General features: G+C 40.0%; 1 protein-coding gene across 5 annotated transcripts in view; it reads left to right on the plus strand.

The window, feature by feature from the left end:
* HELZ (helicase with zinc finger) overlaps positions 1-18378 on the plus strand; it is a 137136-nt gene that overhangs the window by 26294 nt on the left and 92464 nt on the right. For all 5 annotated transcript variants that reach the window (XM_049636389.1, XM_049636390.1, XM_049636392.1 and 2 more), the window contains one exon: positions 12327-12594. In XM_049636389.1, the coding sequence (XP_049492346.1) occupies positions 12327-12594 (268 nt within the window). The remainder of the gene's footprint in view (positions 1-12326; positions 12595-18378) is intronic.

An 18378-nucleotide genomic window follows, 5' to 3' on the forward strand; every position in this document is an offset into this window, starting at 1 on the left:
GATACAGTGTATTAAAAGGCACTATAATGGCAGTATTAAAAGCTACGTATTAGCCTCTAAATATTTCCTGGAGAGGGAATGAACAATAAGGCAAAAAAAAAAAAAAAAAAAAAAAAAAAAATCCCAAAGCAATTGACTCATTTATTGGGTAATGAGATGAGAATGGTTCCTATTATGCTCTGTTCTCTTTATGGAGTCATTAGGCAAACTTGCTTTGAGCTTCCCCAAACTTGTCTGAGTAGATGATCAGGTCTGTTTGGGTCTCTTAGCTTGGTTTCTGTTTTTTGTTTTTTGTTTTTTTTAATGTTTTATTCATTTTTGAGACAGCGACAGAGCATGAGCAGGGGAGGGGCAGAGAGAGAGCGAGACGCAGAATCTGAGGCAGGCTCCAGGCTCTGAGCCGTCAGCACAGAGCCCCACGCGGGGCTCGAACTCACAGACCGCGAGATCATGACCTGAGCCTAAGTCGGACGCTGAACCGACCGAGCCACCCAGGTGCCCCTAGGGTGCCTTTAATAGGATCTGCTCTGTGTTCCTGGGAAGGAGGTCCCTGGTTTCAACGTGTGAGCACCTGCAGAAGATGATAATTACTTTGCACGTTGTCACATTACTGCCTATTGCTAAGTTTTATGCCGAGATCCAACAGGACAAGGAAGGGGCACATTACCCTGTATTTTCTTGGCTCTTGGTTGGATTTATAGGTGCTTTTTTTTATTTAGTGAGCACTAAATATTTATTTAAGAGGGACTTCATGTGAAACTTCCTATTGTATTGACTATAACTGACCCTATTGTGGAGGATGTTTTTTGCTCTGTAACCACAGTGTCCCATTTGTGAGACCTAAAGTCTGGTTCATGAGCAAATGCTAGGGTTTGATTTTTTGGATGCAGTGACAGGTGGAATCGTTCTGTCTCCTTTACTTTATCTGCTGGGAAGGTTAAAGCAACATTTGGGCCCAGATTGAACAATTAGGCATTACCTTCTTGTGTGTGTGCCAGCGTCACCCAGACTTCCTTAGACCTCAGTTGAGGCTTATTTCTCACTTACTTTGATCTCTGTTACCTGTTTTTATTCTTTTGTATTTTGGATTTTCATCTTCTCCGTACTCTTTGGAATTAGAATATGTTAAATCCTGGGGCGCCTGGGTGGCTCAGTCGGTTGAGCTTCCGACTTCGGCTCAGGTCATGATATCACGGTCCGTGGGTTCGAGCCCCACGCCGGCCTCTGTGCTGACAGCTCAGAGCCTGGAGCCTGCTTCCGATTCTGTGTCTCCCTCTCTCTCTGCCCCTCCCCTGCTCATGCTCTGTCTCTCTCTGTCTTAAAAATAAATAAACATTAAAAAAAAAAAAAGATAGAATATGTTAAATCCGATAGCCAAGTAGATACAGTTGACAGAGTAAGAATACTTAATTTATATTTGCCGCTGTAGGAGTTCTTTGGCAGTCTTTTTCCTGCTAAGAGCCAGAGAGTGAATCCTTCAGGTGCTGCCGGGCAGATGGTGTTTGCTGGGACAGCGCTGCTCTGCGCTGTGATGATAAAGGAGCTAGAGACCATATGGAAGCGAAAGGGCATGACTGTGTTCCAGTCACACTTTATTTTCAAAAACTGCGGGCTGGAAGTAGCCTGCATGCTGTGGTTTGCCTGCCCCTGTACTAGTGAGTTGCTTTTAGAGACTAGAACTTGAGAACTATTAGGAGGTACCTTTTGTAAATCATGAAGAGAGACCACCACGTATTTCCCACTTGGAAGTATAATTTTCATAGAATGTTCTGGGCTTAAGTGTGGTGTGTGTGTGTGTGTGTGTGTGCGCGCGTGCGTGTGTGTGTACGTACGTGTACATACATATAGAAATATATTTTTTGGGGCGCCTGGGTGGCGCAGTCGGTTGAGCGTCCGACTTCAGCCAGGTCACGATCTCGCGGTCCGTGAGTTCGAGCCCCGCGTCGGGCTCTGGGCTGATGGCTCGGAGCCTGGAGCCTGTTTCCGATTCTGTGTCTCCCTCTCTCTCTGCCCCTCCCCCGTTCATGCTCTGTCTCTCTCTGTCCCAAAAATAAATAAAAAACGTTGAAAAAAAATTAAAAAAAAAAAAATAAATATTTATTTTTTTTTTTTTATTTTTTTTTTTTTTTTGAGAGAGAGAGAGGGAGGGAGGGGAGGGGCTGTGTGCATGGGGGAGGGGAAGAGGGAGAGGGAGAAAGAGAGAGAGAATCCCAGGCAGGCTCCATACCCAGTGCCGAGCCCGAAGCAGGGCTCCATCTGAGCCGAAATCAAGTTGGATGCTTAACTGACTGAGCCATCCAGGTGCCCCACATGTGGGTTATATTTTATTTTATTTTATTTTATTTTATTTTATTTTATTTTATTTTATTTTTTTAATGTTTATTTATTTTTGAGACAGAGAGAGACAGAGCATGAGTGGGGGAGAGTCAGAGAGAGAGGGAGACACAGAATCGGAAGCAGGCTCCAGGCTCTGAGCTGTCAGCACAGAGCCCGACGCGGGGCTCGAACTCACGGACTGTGAGATCATGACCTGAGCCGCAGTCGGACGCTCAACCGACTGAGCCACCCAGGCACCCCTGGGTTATATTTTAAAAGTTTGCTTTTAGATGGATGGTTTGTAACTCACAACTCATTTCCCCATAGAAATAACTTTTTAAAAACAAACAAACAAAAAAGTAAGTTTTTAAGGGCTGTCAAAAATCTGTACTAGTTAATGAAAGCCTATTTAATTAATTATATAAAATGTTACATGTCTGCATTAGGAAGAGAAAATGATGCTAATTAAGACTGATGCGGGAAGGAGGTGATGATGTAGATTTTAGGGCACCCTCTCACATGGGCTTGAGAGATTGAGGGTACTTTGACTACTTTTGCCTCAGGCATGTGTTACTTTTCTAGTGGGAGAAAAAGAGCAGTGAACACACTTCACAGTCAAATAGAATTGGATTTGAGTCTCAATTTTCTCATTACTTGTGTGACATTTCTGAACTTCATGTGTAAAATGGGGCTAGTAATACCTATTTCAGAGGATTATTGTGGGAACCAAAATAAGCATTGTATGGTTTCTGGCACATGGTAAGCACTTAGTAAATGGTAGCTATTGTTTTTACCATGAGCCATGGTTAGAATAACTTCTGACTTACAAATAGAATGAAGAAAGTAGGAAGAGAGAAAGAATTTATTTTAAAAAGTGTGGACCAGGGGCTCTAGGGTGCATGCAGGAAGAGGGGCTAAGAAGCCGAGATAAAGACCTGAGCCCTTAAAGCCACAGCACCTGCGAATCTTGACAAGAGAAGGCAAGAGAAGTTGGTGGAAGACAAGTTGTCCAAGATGACTGATATTTTAAGTGTGGTCACTGGAAGAAATAGAATTCCCTCCCTCCCTTCCTCCCTCCCTCCCTCCCTCCCTCCCTCCCTCTCTCCCTCTCTTCCTTCCTTCCTTCCTTCCTTCCTACCTACCTACCTACCTACCTACTTACCTACTTACCTAGCAGACTCTACCCCCAGTGTGGGGGGATTGAACTCACAACCCCAAGATGACGAGTCACATGTTCCACCAACTCAGCCATCCAGGCAGGCACCCCAGTGTTTCATTTCTTAAGTTTCTAAGATACTAGTTTGAAAATATAACGAATTTTGTATTCATTGAGGTATAGTAGATGTAATTAATACAGTCAAGGATATCCTCTGATTTGGAACTAATAAAATGCCTTCCCCCTTTGTTCTTTATATCTTTTTCTTTTTGCTGACCACTTTGCAGTTTGTTATCTTTGCTTATTTTTCTTTATAAAGTTTTACCTCTAAGCTGTTACGTTGTAGAAAATAATAAAAGTTAAGCATTTTCTTGAACTAACTTGGAAACATTAAGACAATTTCACATAGTGAAAATTTTCAAGGACAAGAAAAATAAATATAAAAGAGACCATTATAAAATGTATTTTCTGATAAGAGATTTTGAAATACTATAAACAGAAAAACTTAAAAGCTAGGCTTAGGCAAGCCAGGTGACGTTTGGCTGACTTTTTTTTTTTTTTTTTTTTTTTTTTTGGTCCATTACTGAAATGAGCTGACCTGTTCTTTGGTATTTTCCCTACTCGTAAAATTGAGGTCATTCAATATCTTGACGCTTTTGTTAAGTTCTTAAGTTTTTATTGCATGACTGTGCTTGTTTCATTGTGACTGTGTACAGGACCTCAAAAGAATTTTGGAGAAATGAAAGCAGGATGTAAATAGTGTGTTTGTTTCCTGCTTCTGTCTTAGTGCTAGTTAGTGTTTTTGATTATTACAGCAGATGTTTGTCAGCAAAAAAAAATTGAGGGGAAAAGATTTATTTATGTGAAATCACAGTTTTATAAAAGATTCTCAAATAATAAAAATGTAAAAATGTCAGTTTCTTACTTGTATCTGTTCTGGCATATTGTGTGGATAACATTCAGAGACACTGAGAGCAAGAGAACTTCTTTGTTAAATTGGGGACAGACAGTGTTACATCCTGGCTGATTTTACCCCCAGCCTCAGCCAATTCACTATTTGATCTTCCTTATTCTAGACTTAGGAGAAAACCTTTCAGATTTAAGTTGGCCAAATGCGGTTGGGAATTGGGCGGTTGAATTAGATCTGAGCCTTATCATATTTCCGTATACTTTTGATAACAGTATAAATGATACCATAATATAATTTGGTTTCTGCACACACAAAGAAATGCAGTGATGGTATGAAGCTAGAATTTGAATAGAAAATATCTTCAACACTTCTTCCATGTGATTGGCTGTTCATTGTTTAAGCAAGTTTTTGTCCTGAAATTAATGCTGGCAACATACATTTCTTTTCCATAAAGTTACATATTTGGACCATGCTGGACTGTGTTCTACTGAAATGAATAGGTGTTATGTTAATAATAGGTAAAGAATCCCATCTGAAAATATGTTTGGAAACGGTGCATGCTTTTTTTTCCCTTAGAGATTCACAGTGCACCTCAGTAATTAAAGGCTCAGTGTCTGTCAAACTGATTTGATCCTGGAACTTAATTATATTAGTGCTTTACTCCTTGGAACTTAAAATCAAGTTACACAGCAGACATTTGCTTTTCTACTTCATTGTTCAGGATCAAATTAAAAATTCTACTTTAATTAATTCAGTTTGAACTGGGGGAAAATTCCCACATTTTTAAAAAATATTTTTATGATATGTAAAGCATTCAAACCTTTTCTATTTGCAGACCATGAATGAATTTTTTTCCCTCTAGTAGTCATATGGCAATTCTGCAAACTGTTAGGAAATAGGTATAACTTTAATAATTTTGCTGTTTTCAATTCTTTTCCCTTGTTGGTGAGGTTCAGTTTCAAAAAGAGACACTGTATGCACTAAGAAATTTTGGGTTAAAGATGTGCCTCGTCTTGCTTTCTCTTTTTTTATAATGTTTATTTTTGAGAGAGAGAGAGAATGAGAATGAGAATGAGTGGGGGAGGGGTAGAGCGAGAGGGAGACAGAATCCAAAGCAGGCTCCAGGCTCCCAGCTGTCAGCACAGAGTCAGACATGGGGCTTGAACCCACAAATTTTTGACGTCATGACCTGAGCCAAAGTCGGACGCTTAACTGACTGAACCACCCAGACACCCTAAGAGTTGTGCCTTTTAAAAATGTGTGGCAAAAGATATCTACAAAAGAACAAAATTAGTGAGTTGCCCTTTGCTTAGGAAACAAACCGTATTCATTATACACTTTACCCCACAGCTTTGATTAATGAAAAAAAAATTTTTTTAATGTTTCTTTTTGAGAGAGAGCGAGTGAGCATGAGCGAAGGAGTGGCAGAGGGACAGAGGATCTGAAGTGGGCTCTTTGTGACAGCAGCGGGCCAGATATGGGACATGAACCATGAGACCACGAGACCATGAGATCATGAGATCATGACCTGAGCTGAAGTCTGAGTATCTGGAAGTTACATGTTGAAAATTATTTCTTATGTGTTTAATTTGAAAGCTTGATAGTATCCATTACTTTGACTTTAGCAGTGTATGTTAACATTAACATTAAAATTTAGTGTGACTTAATTATCTCCAAATTCCAGGGTTGTTGGTAAATTAAGGGTATATAAAATATTTGATCTTATGTGATCAGAAAAGTACTAGAAAAATAGATTTAAAAAATAATGCCTTTGTCACTAAAAAATACAGTTGAATGGAAGCATGTAAATAGTGAGGCATTCCTATGCTGTTATTTCGCTGTTTTAACTTTTTAGTATCCTCTTTAAGAGGTGGAAAATTGGGATCGACAGTATGGGTAAACTAAGAGATGTTCATCTTGCTTCCATGTTGGCAGTTTTGGGGACGGGAATGATACTGAAATGAGTAGCCGAAATGGTGGTTTAGGATTACTTTCAGATTTGTAATTTTATTGTTAATTTGGGCAGTCCAGACTTGTAAAGGCGCCGACCAAAATGCTTCGTCAGGAAGAGCGTGGTGTGTCCGATTTCGGAACTGAGGCTCGTTTCATCTCCTTCTCTTCAACTCCTAGATAGATGGAGCTGTTGTAAATATGTTCCACACGTAGCATGCGTGTATCGTGTGCTGGTGCTGTGTCCACCCTTCTGCTAGGCACGCACAACACTGGATGTTCCTTCTTACCTTTTTTTAAAATCTGCTCTCTGGGTTCTGTTAAGGATACTTTCCCAGTCTGCCATATTATATTCTTCATCAAACAAACCAACCCTTTGGATGCTTCGTTAGACTGGCAACCGTGTGGCCAAACGCCGAGGCCACCGCTGTCCTCAGTCACAGGGCCAGGGAGGTTGGGAAGCATATCTTGTGTCCGACTAGTTATTCTGACCTTGAACTCTGTGGAAGGAAGTAGCAGCTCTTCCCTTACGTTATCTTAAAGAAATTAGGTGCATTCTGATGACCTTTAATTTGTTTCTTGTGAATTTCCCTTAAAATATGTTTATAGCTTCTGCCTACCACATCTCCGGGTAACATTTATAGGTTTACAATTTCTGTCAGATTTGACAGATTGGAGATTTGTTATTCTAAGAGTTGGTTAATAAACTCTCCCTGTATGGTTTTGTGAGTATTGATCCTAACCTATTCACTTCCAGTCTTTCCGGAGTGTATTTCATTCTAGCCTATTCGAGGTTGAAGAGAAGTGCGTACCGGGGACGAGGTGGCTCAGCTGCCCTGAGTAGCATACGTGTGTGGTTTAGATGTTAGCAGGTGCTAACATGTGCTGGGGGAAGGCGGGGGGATGAGGCCCAGTGGTAGTCAGGTCCCCACGGGGACCTCCCCGCCCTCCTCCATTGAACAGCGACTCTGCAGACCTGCCAACTGTAAATTAGGTGGGAATTTGAATAGGCTTAATCAGCTGCTCATTGTAAGAGAGGATTGGAAGCAGACGCTTGTCTCAAGTTCAGATGAAGCAGGGAAAGAGAAGTGGTTTTGGCAAAATATGTCCTCGGTAGCCACTGGCCACGGTTCATTTTTGATGTCTGAGTTAACGACTGAGATCAGTAATTTGCAGACTTTCTGGTGTTGGCACACATGGATTTTTTTTTTTTAAGTTTTCTTTTTGCTGTTCCCCCAGCTCTCCCTTCTGTACTGTGGTTTCTTTTTTTTTTTTTTTTTTTTTAATTTTTTTTAATGTTTATTTATTATCAGAGCACAAGCTAAGGAAGGCAGAGAGAAAGGGAGACACAGAATCTGAAGCAGGCTCCAGGCTCTGAGCTGTCAGTGCAGAGTCCAACGTGGGGCTCGAACTCACGAACCTTGAGATCATGACCTGAGTCAAAGTCAGATGCTTAACCAACTGAGCCACCCAGGCCTCTGGTTTCTTGTTTCTTTGTTTTATCTTATTAAAAAAAAATTTTTTTTAATGTTTATTTTTGAGAGAGAGAGACAGACAGAGTGTGAGAAGGGGAAGGGGAGAGAGAGAGACACACACACAGAATCTGAAGCAGGCTCCAGGCTCTGAGCCACCAGCACCGAGCCTGACGCGGGGGTTGGAACTCACAAAACCTGAGCCAAAGCCAGACGCCCAACCTACTGAGCCACCCAGGCACCCCTGTTTTATTTTTTTTATTATTTATTTATTTTGAGAGAGAGAGCGAGCGAGCAGGGGAAGGGCAGAAATAGAGGGAGAGAGAGAGAATCCCAAGCAGGCTCCGCACTGTCAGTGCAGAGCCTGATGCGGGGCTTGAACTCACATGTGCTGTGAGGTCATGACCTGAGCCAAAATCAAGAGTCAGACGTTTAACCAACTGAGTCACTTAGGCGCCCCTTAACAATTCTATACTTTGCTCAGTGTTCATCATGATACATGTACTCATAATCCCTTTCACCTATATAACTCATCCGCCCCCCCCACCCCCATCCCCACCCCTACCCCTGCTCCCCTCCGGAAACCATTCGTTTATTCTTTGTGTTTGAGTCTGAGTTTTTCTGTTTTAGTTAATTTTTTTTAATGTTTATTTATTTTTTTTTCGAACCTTTTTTTTTTTTTTTTTTTTTTTAACGTTTTTTTTTTTTTTGAGACAGGGAGAGACAGAGCATGAACAGGGGAGGGTCAGAGAGAGGGAGACACAGAATCTGAAACAGGCTCCAGGCTCTGAGCTGTCAGCACAGAGCCCGATGCGGGGCTCGAACTCACGGACCGTGAGATCATGACCTGAGCCGAAGTCGGCCGCTTCACTGACTGAGCCACCCAGGCGCCCCAATGTTTATTTATTTTTGAGAGGAGAGAGAGAGAGAGAGAGAGAGGGAGACACAGAATCCGAAGCAGGCTCCTGGTTCTAAGCTGTTAGCACAGAGCCCAACCCAGGGCTCAAACTCAACGAGCCGTGAGATCATGTGCTGAAGTCGGATACTTAACCGACTGAGCCACCCAGGCGCCCCTAGCTTTTTAATTTAAATCCAAGTTAGTTAGCGTATAGTGTAATAATGATTTCAGGAATAGAATTTAGTGATGCATCACTTACATGTAACAGCCCGTGCGCCTCCCAACAAGTGCCTTCCTTAATGTCCGTCCTCCATTTAGCCCATCCCCACAACGTAGCCCCCCCCCCCCCCCCCCCCCCCCCCCCCCCCCCGTTTAAGTTTATTTATTTTGAGAGAGAGTGGAGAAGGGGCAGAAAGAGGGAGACAGAGAATCCCAAGTAGGCTCCCCTCTGTCAGGGTGGAGCCTGACATGAGACTTGAACCCACAAACCATGAGATCATGACCTACGCTGAAATCAAGAGTTGGACACTGAACCGACTAAGCCAACCAGATGCCCCTCCTGTACTGTGTTTATAGTCATTTAAAGAAACCACAGTGGAATAAAATTTAACATTGTTTGGAAATTGTTTGGAAATTGTGCTACCTGCTGAAGACACTAATTTTAACAATTTCATAAAACCAGGGTGGCAGTCATGGCACTACATAGACGAGAAAAACAAATACTGTTTCTCATGCCACTTTTCCCAGAATGACTTTCTGTATAATTTGCTTTGCACATTAAATAGGTGAACAAAAATCTTTTTAAATGGAAAGCTCTATTGTTTCAGGTTTTTACTATCCCAGTTACATAAATATTGGTTGGGAAGAATTAGTGACTGTTTGTTTATTTTTATTTTATTTTATTTATTTTTTTAATTTTTTTTTTTAACGTTTATTTATTTTTGAGACAGAGAGAGACAGAGCATGAACGGGGGAGGGTCAGAGAGAGGGAGACACAGAATCTGAAACAGGCTCCAGGCTCTGAGCTGTCAGCACAGAGCCCGACGTGGGGCTCAAACTCATGGACCACGAGATCATGACCTGAGCCGAAGTCGGCTGCTTAACCGACTGAGCCACCCAGGCGCCCCTTGTTTATTTTTATTTTAAAGGGAGAGTGAGAGTGCACGAGCAGGGGAGAAGGGTAGAGAGAGAGGAAGGGAATGCACAAGCAGACTCCATGCTCAGCACCGAGCCCGTCATGGGGCTCGATCCCACAACCCTGGGACCATGACCTGAGCCAGGTTCAAGAGTCAGGCGCTCAACTGACTGAGCATCCAGATGCCCCAATTAGTGACTTTTTAAAGAATGTGAACATAATATTGATCTAGGCATAGTCTGATTGAATTTCTTATTTAAATAAAACTATGAAATATAACTCTCCTACTTCCAAAGAAGAGACATCCTTTTATTATATATTACAGAGATTCTTTGATATTATGTAGACATTTTTTTTTCATTTTCATTTCTTTTCATGTTTATTTTTGAGAGAGAGAGAGAGACCGAGTGTGAGTGGGGGTGGGGCAGAGAGCGAGGGAGACACAAAATCCGAAGCAGGCTCCAGGCTCTGAGCTGTCAGCACAGAGCCCAATGCAGGGTTCGAACTCACGAGGTGTGAGATCATGACCTGAGCCAAAGTTGGACGCTTAACCGACTCAGCCACCCAGGCGCCCCTAGTTTTTTTGTATTTTTAAAGAGTTGGTTATTTGGTTTGTCACTATACTATTGCTGTTTCTCTTGACTTTTGAATTAAGAGAAAAAATTATGTACATCCTTGTTATTTTGATAATGTTTGTCATCTGACTTTTAGTGATGGTATAATCTGCTTTAGAAATATTGGAGTGTGTGTAATTTAAATATTTTTTGTAGCTATGATTTAATGAATGAAAAGGCACGGCCCAATTTAGGATGATTGAGGCAGAAAATCTTGTTACTTTATGAAACTTATCCTTTCGAAGCTATTGCAAAGCCAGTCCATCCTTGCCTAATCCAGAGTATTATAAGAATGCAGACCAGCCTTATACCTTGATGATTATAGGCGTATTTGTTTCTCCATTGGAGAAATAGTAGAACTGGCATGTAAAAATACCTTTTCAAGGAGCAAAGGCAAGAAATTAGGGCCTTTCCTTTTTTAATTTTTTGAAACGTTTAAATTAGGGCCTTTGCATTTGAATCTTTAATAAGACATTAGGATAAACTATTTTCTAGTATTGAGAATGTCTTTTGGGTGACCATACTTAGGTGTTTATAATTTATATGTAACATTTAAATGTAGGCAAATCTCTCACTAAGCATTACATGGCAATTATGCATTGTTCTCTCATTGTAAAGATAGTACAGGGTAACTTATTTTTGTACTTTGGACACTTAACTCATCTCTGTTTAAACTTTTTATTATTTCTTCCCCAAATTGTAACCTGAGTTGTGAAGCCATCTTTTCAATTACATTACCTTAAAACTGGATATCAGCCTAATGAGTCAGTCAAGCAACTCCCCCCCCCACCCCTCCCCCCTTGGTTAAGTTTCATATTTATAGGTCTATGTATGCTCCACCCAATAGAAAAGTAGTATGTCCTGCAAATAGAGCAAGCCTACCCAGCACTCAGAATTCATGTTCTGGGGGCGCCTGGGTGGCTCAGTTGGTTGAGTGACCGACTTTGGCTCAGGTCATGATCTCGCGGTTCGTGAGTTCGAGCCCCACGTCGGACTCTGTGTTGACAACTCGGAGCCTGGAGCCTGCTTCTGACCCTGTGTCTCTGTCTCTCTCTGCTCCTCCCCCACTCACGCTCTGTCTCTGTCTCAGAAATAAATAAACATTAAAAAAAAAATTAAAAAAATAAAAAAAGAATTCATGTTCCGATATATTTCACCCTGTGCTGGTACTGTCCTACCTTTTTTTTTTTTCAGAGATGTCAGAACTTGAACAGTCATTCATTTTGACATTGTGCCCTACTTACAGTATAATTTAACTGAGACTGAACTGTATTTTTCTGATAGGGCATTTGAATGGCACATTGTATCACATTTCAACGAGGAATTAGCAGTGTTTTTACATGAGTATTTTCTAAAAGATTTTTGTTTGTCATAAATTGGCTTTCAGAGAGTTTCACTGTGCTTTACCACATACGAAAAGATTAACCTTTCATAGTGTTCTGATCGTCTTTTTTCTATAATGGGCAGGTGTTGTTAGTAGGAGGAGAAAAGTGTTTATCATCCAATAGGTTTTATCTTATGAGGAATTTATTGTATTTTCTTCTTGCAGTTCAGATTTCTTTGGACTAAAGAGTTAAGTTCTAAATGTTAATCTGCATTTTAAAATGTTAATAGCTATTTCTGGTATGTCTTAGCCTGGTGTTAAAAAGGAGGCATTTTTTTTTTTTTTTCTTTTACAGGGGTTCCTATTTATGTTCTTTTGTTAACCTAGACAACACATTTCTGATATGGGAAAAATTCTTTGTTAGATGGGTTTTTGGATTGTTTTTAAGAATTGATAGCTCAAGCATATAAAATGCTCCTACCAAAATGTGTAATGTATTTGAGAATTTTAATGTTGTGTTCTTTACAAATGTGTTTTTTGTTTCCATTTAGATCTTGAATACCTGATGCATGCAAAACAACAGCTAGTAACCACAGCTAAGCGTTGGGATTCTTCTTCTAAGACTATTATAGATTTTGAACCTAATGAAACTACTGATTTGGAGAAGAGCCTTCTTATCAGATACCAAATTCCTCTCTCTGCTGACCAGCTGTTTACCCAGTCGGTTTTAGACAAATCATTGACCAAGACCAACTATCAGTCACGGCTGCATGACCTTCTTTATATTGAGGAGATAGCCCAGTATAAAGAAGTCAGCAAGTAAGTTACTTTAGGAATACTTTTTTTTTTTTTTAATGGTATTTTTCATTTTTAAATGAAAATGGAGGTTTGCCAAAGTGAAGACAGGTAGTAAAGATTGTTATTCAGTAGCTGTCTTTCTGTGCCGTGTCCTGTTCATCTCGGCATCCCTAGTGTTTAGTATATATTTCATTTGCATAAGACTCTGCCACGTACTAGGTGTGTAAACATGTGGTCCCTGCTGTACCGGAGGTTTCTGTTAATGGTAGTCAGAGCGAGCATTCAGTAAATATTGGTTGAATAAATGTACAGAAACTGAAAGAGACTACGACATATCTTGGAATGCAATTTTAAGAATGAAATGATTTAAATCTTCAGGGAAACTATTTGATAATAATGAAATACCTCTATAGCCACTTATAAAAGCTTTAACATATTTTGCATTTTATCCATATGCCACAAGTTAAGTCCAAGCATAAATCCCAAAGCTTATTTGAATCATTATAGGAAAAGTAATCCTAGAAATTAAAGTTTGAATGAAGGCAGATATTAATGAAATGGTTGGTATGTTTGGTAGTAGCATTCCACTTTTTAGATGAAATGGGAACAAGCTTTAAACAGTGAACCACAGTTATGATACATGAGTATATTTTTGTAAGCAGTTTTCCCTTTGAATATAGCCTAACCAATCTATTTTTTTTCCGGGCTGCCTTATTGGTACCTTAACATTAATTATTAATAGATACTGAACCCTTACTAAGGTATATATTTAGAAAAGGAAAAGTTATAACTTAAAGATACCTTGTGTTACTCTATTTATAGATTAAATATGATCTGACTTTTGGAACAGATCTAATTTCAAATTACATGCATGTAAAATTTACAAAGTCAGAGTGTATTTTTTGTTACTCTTAAGACTTTAAATCATGGCTGGGGTGCCTGGGTGGCTCAGTTGATTAAGCATCCAACTCTTGATATTGGCTCAGGGTGTGATCTCACGGTTCCTGGGATCAAGCCTCGCACGATTGGGCTTCATATGGAGCATGGAACCTGCTTGGGATTCCCTCTCTACCTCTCTCTCTGTCTTCCCCTCCCCCAATAAATAAATAAACATAAAAGAAAAAAAGACTTTAAATCATGGCCATTGATGGGCTCTTACAAGACTTTTTTTCTTCTTTTTTTTAATCTTTATTTATTTTTGAGAGAGCAGGTATGAGTGGGGGATGGCAGAGAGATAGGGAGACAGAGGATCCCAAGCAGGCTCTGCACTGTCAGCACAGACCTCGATGCGGGGGTCGAACTGATGAAACATGAAATCATGACCTGAGCTGAAATCAAGAGTAGGTTGTTTAATCAACTGGGCCACCCAGGTGTCCCTCTTACAAGACTTTCACTGACTGTCTGTATACAGTTCTAATGAAATAGTCACTTATTAAATAACAAGGACAGTGGCTTGTAACATGTATATTCACATTATTACTATGCATATATGTTATTTACATGGTCATAGATTCCTTTTCCTTAGTAAAGAACACTTTGATAAAATCATAAAGTTTGGGATGGAATAGCTTATTTTTTATTAAAAGAATTTTTTTTAACATTTATTCATTTTTGAGAGATAGAGCATGAGCAGGGGAGGGGCAGAGAAGGAGGGGAAGATAACTGAATCCGAAGCAGGTGCCAGGCTCCGAGCTGTCAGCACAGAGCCCTGCCCAGTATGGGGCTTGAACCCACAAATTATGAGATCATGATCTGAGCTGACTGAGCCCAGGCCCCTGTTAATTTTATTTTAGAGAGAGAGAGAGAATGCGCGAATGAGGGAGAGGGGCACAGGGAGAAAGAGAGAGAATCTCAAGCAGGTTCCACACTCAGCGTGGAGCCTGATGTGGGGCTTGATCCCATGACCCTGGGATCACCACCCGAGTGGAAATCAAGAGTCAGTTGCTCAACCGACTGAGCCACCCAGGTGCCCCGGGATGAAGTAGAGTTTAGAAGCTTACCAGAATCTTAAGAGACTATTTTGGAGTACCATAATAGAAATTCAGAAAAAATTATTTGTTTAATATTCAGGTTTAAAAATCATTCCATATACATTATCTCAGAACTTATAACTAAAGACCAATAAACTTGTGGATTATTACACTAAAAATAATTTTGTTTAAATGGAAATTTGATTAGATAAAAGAATAAACCCTACAAAATTGTGGAGGTCAGATTCTGATCAAGAAACTAAGTGGATGAAAGTTCCCTCTGAGAGCACCTTGCAAAGGCTTCTAAAACCCATAGAAGAGAGGCTTGAAAATGTCTGCAACATGAAGTGAACACTGGTGGCAAACTAAGTTGGTATATTTCTGGAGGAAAGTTACTTATTTGGCAGTTTGTTTTTATTTTATTGTATTATTATTATTTTTTAATTTTAATATGAAGTTTATTGTCAGATTGATTTTCATACAACACCCAGTGCTCATCCCAAAAGGTGCCCTCCTCAATGCCCATCACCCACCCTCTCCTCCCTCCCACCCCCCATCAACCCTCAGTTTGTGCTCAGTTTTTAAGAGTCTCATATGTTTTGGCTCCCTCCCTCTCTAACCTTTTTTTTTTTTTTCCTTCCCCTCCCCCATGGGTTTCTGTTAAGTATCTCAGGATCCACATAAGAGTGAAAACATATGGTATCTGTCTTTCTCTCTATGACTTATTTCACTTAGCATAACACTCTCCAGTTCCATCCACGTTGCTATAAAAGGCCCTATTTCATTCTTTCTCATTGCCACGTAGTACTCCATTGTGTATGTAAACCACAATTTCTTTATCCATTCATCAGTTGATGGACATTTAGGCTCTTTCCATAATTTGGCTATTGTTGAGAGTGCTGCTATAAACATTGGGGTACAAGTGCCCCTATGCATCAGCACTCCTGTATCCCTTGGATAAATTCCTAGCAGTGCTGTTGCTGGGTCATAGGGTAGATCTGTTTTTTGGCAGTTTGTTTTAAAGGTCTTTAAAAGGTTTGATCCTTTTGGTGTAGTAATTATGAGGAATCATCCTGAAGAAAGAATAGGAGATTCTTAAATTAAAGATGCTTGTAAACAAATGTCTTTCAAGAGTAGTGAAGAGCATGTTAAGTAAATTAACAGCCATATGATCTGAAACTGCAGTAGTTCTCCCTTGTCTGCGGTTCACTTTCTGAGGTTTCACTTACTGTGGTCAGCTGTGGTCCAGTTGATGATCCTGCTTGAGATACATCATCAGGTCAGCGATAGCCTAATGCTACGACACTATGCTTGTGTCACCTCACTTCATTTCACTTCACCTCACTCACTTCATGTCATCACCTAGGCCTCTGATCATCTCACATCATCACAAGGAGCATGAGTGCAGTACAGTCAGATATTTTGAGGGAGATACCCCATGCACATAGCTTTTATTACAGTATATTGTTATAACTGTTACATTATTAGCTATTGTTAATCTTTTACTACGTGAACGTATAAAATTTTATCATAGGTGTGTATGTGTAGGGAAAACCAGGGTGTGTGTAGGGTTTGGCACTATTCATGGCTTCGAGCAGTTGCTAGGGGGCTTGGGACATATGTGCTGGAGATGGGGGGGGGGACTACTGTATTGAAATTATGTTCTCGAAGAATTTTTGAATCAGTAAATATGCTCATGATACAATATAAAGGGGAAGATATGTTAGTTATGAAAGCAGCCACTGCAGTTCTGATTTTGTATGTACACACACATATATGAATATATTTGTATATAAAAATACTGAAGAGTTAAAGCAAAGTGTTCTGGCTGGTGAAATTACAAGTGAGTTTTATGTTCTGATGTGGTTCTCTCTATTTTTGAAATGTTGTGCCATGACCTCCTATTACTACTATACTAAGAAAAAAGCAAAGAAATGGGAAGGAAGCTAGAATGATGTCAGTTGCAGCTCTTGATGATCAAGGTGTAAAATCGCCCTCAGCTCTGACAAGAAAGATTGTAGTTAAGACAGAATGTAGACAACGTGGTAAGACCGCGGTAAGACTGTATACAGTAGTCTTTTTGTAGGAACATCTGAGCTTTCTCTTTTTTTAGTCTTAAAAATTAGATCTTTTTTTTTTTTAATTTTTTAATGTTTATTTATTTCTGAGACAGAGACAGAGCACGAGTGGGGGAGGGATAGAGAGAGAGGGGGGGACACAGAATCCGAAGCAGGCTCCAGGCTCTGAGCTGTCAGCACAGAGCCCGACGCGGGGCTCGAACTCACAGACCGCGAGATCGTGACCTGAGCCGAAGCCGGACGCTCAGCCGACTGAGCCACCCAGCCGCCCCCCCTGAAAATTAGATCTTTAAAATAGTTATTGACTCAGATAGCGATGTTTACAACCTGAATGTAAGTCTGTAGGGTCACTTTTTATGTGTTACGTACGCTAACTGCACAAGAGTTTGAAGGATCTTAAAGACAGAGATGAGAATTTATTGCTCCATGTCTAATGTGACAAGTAGGTAGTTACTGAGTCAGAGAATTCTGGAAAATTTTCAGTGATTTTCTCACCCACAGGTAACCCTGGATGTGAGGGCTGGTAAATTACACTTCTGAATTTGACAGGCTTGTAACATTTTGTGAAGTACAGCATAGCAGTGGTACACATACAAAGAAGCAAATCCTACTAGTGGATGGAGTTCTCAGCGGGTATCTGTAAGCAGATGGACAAGGGCCACATAACAGACATAAACTGAAGGATTTTCAAGAATCTTTGAGAAAGTTTTGTGTATGGTGCTTCCAAAAGCTTATTTTCTGTTTTTTCCTTCTTTCCCCTTTAAACGTAACATTTATTTATGTTTTCACGTTGCCTTGAATTTAATTCACATTTTGATAATTCTTTCAGCACAAATAACATGACAGATATATTTAAAAAATGGATTTGGGGGAGGTCTGTATGCGGCTACTAAACTCTGTTGTAGCATAGGTTATCAGCACACTTTTTCTGTAAAGGGCCAGCAAGTCAATATTAAAGGCTTTGTGGACTTCATACAGTCTTTGTTGCGTAGCTTCTCTGTTTTGTTTTTTGTAAATCGTTCTTAGTCAAGGGCTCTCCAGAAAACAGGTTGAAGGTTGGATTTGATCCTTGGGCCATGCTCTAGTGTGTCTGATTGGGTCATTTTACTTGTCTGTTCAATCAGTACCAGTCATCAAAGCAAACTCAAGTCACCGTTAGAATGGTGAAGAATGTTTTATTGTGAATTGAGACTCCCCTTAAAGCCAGAACACAATGGTTTGGGTAAATAGACTCCCTCTAAATACCCTGGATGTGTATTGATGGTAATAATTTGTATTCGGTATGCACAGGAACGTGCCTCTTTAGATGTAGTCAGACCTAGCACATGATGGATAGAATATTTCCTAAGGTCACCGAGAATATATTGGTCGTTTGCGAACTTTGACAGTTTAAGCAGAATAGTGCTAATCGTGAAAGCAGTGTCGAGGGACTTCACACCGATAGTGTACGTTTTAATCGTAAAGATTGGACTATACTTTTACATGGTCACCTTAACATTCCTTCCTGGAAAAAGGATTGAATGAAGCCTCTCAAAATTAGACAGGGTATATTTTGGCTTGTGTTTGGATGTAGTAATCAGGTTTATCTTTCTATTTTCTTTACTTTAAAGAAAGGGATGGTTTTTCAAAGCAGTCCAGAAATTAAGATTTCTTTTAATGTTAAGTTTTAGTGTGAGTTGTGTGGAGGTGGTAAGGATAATACTTCATTTCAGTTAAGTTTTGGAAAATGCTTCTGAGTTCTTGCAAGATTAAAAACA

The sequence above is a fragment of the Panthera uncia genome, chromosome E1 (assembly GCF_023721935.1).
Source record: "Panthera uncia isolate 11264 chromosome E1, Puncia_PCG_1.0, whole genome shotgun sequence".
Lineage (NCBI taxonomy): Eukaryota > Metazoa > Chordata > Mammalia > Carnivora > Felidae > Panthera > Panthera uncia.